A 6,403-nucleotide genomic window follows, 5' to 3' on the forward strand; every position below is an offset into this window, starting at 1 on the left:
TTTACAAAGCACAATTTACAATGACAGAAACAACAAAAAGAAAATTCTCATAGCAACCAAATGCAAAGCAACCACATGTTTGGAGACAGTAGTTGAACATGACTGTGTAAATCAGAATAACTTGTGAATTATGGTCTTATGTTTCTCTCCATTATCCTTTGAATAAAAATGGCCCCCCGAAAGTTTCTAAAATAAATGTGGGTCTGATATTCAGTATCTTTTCTTCTGGGACGCGTGTAGCAGCTTGATCTACTCGTCTTCAATGAGTAACATGTTAGGAACACCTTTGGAGATGGGGAACTCTCTGCCAGATTCAGGACACTGTAAACATCCCTCTATAACCTCAACCTATGAGGAGAGAACACTGCTATTAGCACTAATTCACTTAAAGTTCATTCCATAAAATATTAAATATTTATGTTGAAATTGGGTTTGCACCAGGGTTATTACGGTTAAATAAAACCATAAAAAAGTTTGTTACTTGAACTAAAACTACAGACATAAAAAAAAAACAATAACAAAACTTTAAAATTAAAATGGAGAACACAAAAATAAAAACGAATGGAAAAAAAAAAAAAAAAAAATCTTGATTCTTTCTGAAATTTTGTAAGTTCTGTAACTGTAATGGGTTTCTTAGCCATAACTGTGTTGCCAAGGATTTTCCAGAGATTTTCAATTGGGTTTAGATCAGGACTCTGGGCCAGCCATTTCATTATTTCAATGTTCTTAGCTTTAAGGAACTGCTTTACCCATTTTGCAGTGTGACGGGGACATTGTCTTGCATGAAAATTGCAGGCTGATTGGGAGATGCTTGCAGGGAAGGTACTGCATGTTGCTGAAGGAGGTTCTGATAAACATTTGCATTCACTCTGCCATGTATCTGTATAAGAGACCCAACTCCTGCTGCAGAAAACATCCCCCAAACCATGACACTTCCTCCTCCACCTTTCACTGACTTCTTTACAAAATCTAAAAATAAAAAAAGAATTCAAAATATTGATTAAAAACTATTTTTTCTCAATTATACTATAATATCACTTTCCTTTTTGTATTTTGTGGTAAAATCTTTAATTAAAATTAAAGGGAAAAAAAAAAAAAAATAAATATATATATATATAAACTAAAACAGTAACATTAAATAACATTTGCTTGTACAGAACAAATATTGAATAACAGAAAACAAAACATGAGGCACAAATCTAGTTTTATTTGTCACACATCATAAATAGTAGTATGAAAAAGAGCTTGCACTTCTGCTGTATTTTTAATAATGGAGCCTTTTCCCAAACTGTGATGTGTTTTTCACAGTTGTTAACATTGTAAATCTAGCAAAGAGTTTTTTATATTTTCATCACAAAATGTTTATGTACATGTATAACACTATACTTTGCGTTTTCTTACCTTGGCATTAAATTACAGAAAACATTATTTGGCAAATTTGACATCTTTCTCTCTTCTGACCAACATAATCAATCTTTCAATTTTTTTCCCCTCTTTTGAAGAGTCACAGAAATGCTAGAGTGAATTTTAGTTTTTGCTACTGGGACAAATGGGAACAGATATTTCTTATAGACTTCTGATTCTGAGAACCCCGGAAATGTGAAAAGGACCCAGAGGAAACAACATTCAAGACTTTCTGGAAGTTTACAAATTAATTTCTTTGAAAATGTTGTTCATCTGATGTGTCTCACCTCCAGAAGAATTCTGTGAACTTTATGCAGGAACTCCTCATCATTTTCATAGTTTGGTATGAGAGTGCTGGGCAGGTCTTGAGATCGTCCGAGCTGTTAAAAACACCCCATGAGTATCCCACAATCCACCAGTTTAATGCAAATATCAGATGATACTCGTATATCATACATAGACAAAAAACCTCCTGCTTTTTAAACTGTACTTACTGGAAGGCTGTACAAATTCACCCTCCTTAATAAATATAATTGAAATGACATGAAACACATTATCTTCACTCACCCATTCTGCTGCCTGGATCAATGCGTTCCACTCCAGCTTAGGAATCATCCGGCTCACAAACTGAGCATTGAACTCCAACTCATTCACTTTCACTTCTGTTGCCTTCATTCATGAGCCAAGACAGAACAAATGTCAGATTAGTCATTCAAAAGCATTAAACACACACACACACACACACACACACACACACACATATATATGTGTATATTTATATATATATATATATATATATATGTGTTCTCTAATTTGGATAAGAATACTTTTTCAAATATCTCATTTAAGTTTTTATACTTTGCTTCAGAATACAATTAATTTATGAAATATGCTTAAAAAAACGGACCTTCTACTCCTGTTAGGATAACTTCAAATAGGACTAAGCAGTGAACTAGAAATGTAGGAAATTGTAGGTTGTTCTATAGGTGCATATTAATATGTATTTATCGTGGGCAGTTGACATTTAAAGCTCTAAAACTCTTAACATCTAACATGTTAATTCACGAGTTTAACATTTGTAACATTCATGTAACATTTGCACTTTTAAACATGAATTTGTCACACTGCAGGACTACTTCAAAAAAGCGATTAAAATACAAGACATAAATACACACTTTCCCTTATTCTGTCACATATCTTCAGGCTTAAAGAAAAGGTTCATGGACATTTAGGTTCCCTGTAACTTTCTGATATGAATTTGTGATTTTTGAGCGATGATTTCGGAGGAAGATAAAGGCGGTTTGGAATTCGCCCTAAATTACTGCTGCATTAATGTGCATCTCAAAAATAATTAACTTATAATGAAAACACTAAGTCCATCTCACCTTGATAATAAGTGGGTATCCTTTAGTCACACCTTTCACGTGGGATGTTAACATGTTATGCGTTAACAGCTTCATCTCGGCAGTATGTGGCTATATATTTCAGAAACAAAGCACGAACGTTTGATGCTTATAGAAGCGTTGAGTTACAAACAGAATCATACACATGCGGTTTCGCGACGACTGTGTGCAACTACTAAAACAAGCACCCTGAGAAACAAAGCGTGCTGTATTTGGTTCCGCATGCAGAGCTAGCCGGCTAATAACCGCATAATGTCGTTATAAGTGGAATATCTGTAATAATTTCAATTTAAGATGTAATATTACGGCTAAATCACAGTGACTAACTTGCTGAGTCTAATTTACTATTATACAAATGTGTGTTTCTCTAGTGGTTTTGAATGTGTCAAACGTCTTGTTCAAAAAGGTGTTAAATTTTCATAATGTCCTCCAAACTAAAATTTAAAATCCTTTTTGTAATAGCGGCTGGGTAACAAACACAATAAACCCACACATTTTTTTACACGTACTATTAACATTACAGATTATATGATGGGTAAAACAAGGGTGTGATATAACTAGCCTAAATCATTTGACATTTTTGCTAACTATTTAGACTAATGAATCATGTAGTGTGTTGGTTGTAGACTATGTACATTTGTAAATGCATATCAGAGAGAGAAAAAAAACTTTGCTGTGAAACAAAACTGTCACATAGCATAAAATGTATGTTTAAATCTATTAATGTAACTTTCTAGGATGGTACAGAAATAAAAATCTGCCTTAAGCTATATAAAATGATTTATTAAATCACACTATTGCCTATGTGGATGCAACATTTACAACATTAAACAGTAAAAAGCAATATTTTTAAATGCACATTTTTATTCCTTTTTTGTATTAATTTGTTTACACATCATCTTGGTACTATACAGGTAATTCTTACAGCGTATGATATAGTTGTAATTACAGAAGAAACAAATGCACACTGATAGCTATGAATTGCATAGCCAGCCAGTCAACCATCAATACACAAGCATGCATGTCCTTTAACACTCACTCAAACACACGCTGTACACACTTAGACAAATAAAAACACGCCAAAATCTCACTTCCCTCACAGTGTTATGCAAATAACAAAAAAGTGAATGTAACATTACCCATAAGCCCTTTGTCAACCGACCCACTCCCCAACGCTTCTTGCTCAACATCAACCGTTTTTACATTTCAATAGCTGTTATTACACATTTGAAATAAAATATTTAAAACATGTAGGAAGGCAACTAATGAGCTGAAAGCAAGCATGCAGGATTTAGGAGTAAATGGCAGATAAAAGGCTGAATCTGTCAAGAACATGTCTAGGTCATATTTCACCACAAAACAAAAGAAAAACGATATTTTACCTAAAGAAAATAAAGTTTGAATTATGCATTTTTTTAAATGATAATTTAATCACATTTCGATCCACAAATCCCATTATTGTAAAGAAAAAAATCTCATTCTCATTACGGCAATGTGAAAAAATATTATAATTAATTAGCAAAGTATTTATTTATAATGATGGTGTGTGCACCATATATATATATATATATATATATATATATATATATATATATATATATATATATTGATATAACTTCATTTTCTTTATGTAAAATCGAATTACTTACTTTTATCTTTTGATTTTGGAGTGAAATATGACCTGGACATTTTGCAAAATTCACCCAAAAAGGACAAGACAACAACTCTTCCATCAAATTCTGAAAGACATAAAGATGAATAGAAAACATGAGCGATCCCCCTCCATACAGAGACTGACTGCATCACTCAAATAACGAACGCATTAGTTTAGGCTTTAAGAGTTTAAAACAAGATCTTTATAATATCAGTGAAGTAGAATTATGGCACAAAGACATCAGGATAGAGAGGACAAAGAATCACTTTCCTAGTGTTAAATGAAAAGTATGGTAAGTCCACCACAATGCATTTATTGAGTGTTTCACCTTACCTAGATCAGTAATTAACTTCAACATTAAGTTTGAAATACTTCAGAGGGAGAATAGCGATTCAATCAGATGTTAAATGAGTGTTTCGGAGAGGGGAAAGAAACATCTGGTCTTGAGCTCACAGGTAAACAGAGTTATAGACTGATATGATTGCATACGTTTCAATACGACAAGATGAGACTGAGCTGCACTTGGCTGTCTAGAGCGCTCCACTTCTAGCAAAAGTGTAAGACCAAAACATTTGCATTGCATGAAACAATGTGTGCAACTATGTGGAAGCCACGTAAAAATGGTTGTTTCCTTTTTTTTTGTCCTTTGTTTTTGCATTGATACTCACAGATGAACTCGCATTCACACTCTCACATTCATACTAACAAAAATTAGACTTCATTAACGCCAGTCAATCTCATTCTTGGCCATCTTCGGTGCGCCATTTTAAGAAGTCCTCTTTCCGCGCATCTGGTTTAATTTGGTTCCGCATTCCTCCCAGTAGGTTTGAAGTGGCCTCTGAGGCAACTATAAGTGGACGGACCACGGTGGGTGGGATCTGGCGCAAAACTCCGCCCACCGCTCCAGGAAGACCTTTCTGCTCGTGTCCACGAGACGCAACATCACACAGGGTCTGAGCGGTGTCAATCACTCCCTGGGAAAGGCAAAGATGGCATGAGGACGTCAAATTAAATGATAAAAAGAGTTGGACTAGAGATAAACACTTTACATTACACATCTATTAAACTAAATAGTCACAGAGATGAACATGTTGTCAATAATATAGGGATGTACCTCTCTGACGGTATCATAGGCCTTGGCCACTCCCTCCCTGAGATCAGCTGGTTGAGGGGTGCGTCTGGGACGGGGAGTGGGACGTCCATCAGTGATGTAACGTGTCAGAGGTGGAGTCGGAGATAAGATGTCATACACTGTCTCCGCAGTGGCCTGGAAATATACATAAAAAATTGAATATTAAATATATAAATATAATAAAAATGTAAAATTAATCCAACAAATATAGCAATATATAACTTAAACATTAAAATATGTGACCCTGGACACTTTTGACACTTATGAAAAAAAATTTCAGATGCAACGGGGGAAAAAACGGGATAAACACAAACATGAAACTTGTAAATAAAATAATCTGATATATAGCCTATGTGACCCCCACAAAACCAGTCATAAGTGTCAATTTTTTGAAATTGAGATTTATACACCATCTCAAAGCTAAATAAGCTTTCAATTGATGTATGGTTTGTTAGGATAGGACAATATTTGGCCGAGATACAACTATTTGAAAATTTGGAATCTGAGGGTGCAAAAAAATCTAAATATTGAGAAAATAACCTTTAAAGTTGTCCAAATGAAGTTCTTAAAGGGGTCATATGATGCGATTTAAATTTTTCCTTTCTCTTTGGAGTGTTACAAGCTCTTGGTGCATAAAGAAGATCTGTAAAGTTGCAAAGACTAAAGTCTCAAATCCAAAGAGATATTCTTTATAAAAGTTAAGAGTCAACCACGCCTACCTAAAACGGCTCGTTCTAACACGCCCCCACATGTCTACATCACGATGTGGGAAGATTTGCATAACGCCGCCCAAATGTTCACGCAAAGAAA

General features: G+C 34.4%; 2 protein-coding genes across 2 annotated transcripts in view; both read right to left on the bottom strand.

The window, feature by feature from the left end:
- Nucleotides 1–3,038, bottom strand: LOC107660812 (multifunctional methyltransferase subunit TRM112-like protein). Its single transcript, XM_016450234.1, has 4 exons — nucleotides 2,790–3,038; nucleotides 1,972–2,073; nucleotides 1,692–1,784; nucleotides 1–348 (listed from the first exon to the last, which is right to left on the bottom strand). Exons 1-4 carry the CDS (start codon nucleotides 2,862–2,864, stop codon nucleotides 250–252), a joined length of 369 nt encoding a protein of 122 aa, XP_016305720.1. The 5' UTR covers nucleotides 2,865–3,038; the 3' UTR covers nucleotides 1–249.
- Nucleotides 3,039–4,482: 1,444 nt separating this feature from the next.
- LOC107660800 (autophagy-related protein 2 homolog A-like) overlaps nucleotides 4,483–6,403 on the bottom strand; it is a 24,735-nt gene continuing 22,814 nt past the window's right edge. The window contains 2 exon segments of the mRNA XM_016450220.1: nucleotides 4,483–5,435; nucleotides 5,576–5,728. Coding sequence (XP_016305706.1) covers nucleotides 5,199–5,435; nucleotides 5,576–5,728 — 390 coding nt within the window. The 3' untranslated portion in view covers nucleotides 4,483–5,198.

Source organism: Sinocyclocheilus anshuiensis, unplaced genomic scaffold, assembly GCF_001515605.1.
Source record: "Sinocyclocheilus anshuiensis isolate Anshui unplaced genomic scaffold, SAMN03320099.WGS_v1.1 scaffold1289, whole genome shotgun sequence".
Taxonomy (NCBI): Eukaryota; Metazoa; Chordata; class Actinopteri; order Cypriniformes; family Cyprinidae; genus Sinocyclocheilus; species Sinocyclocheilus anshuiensis.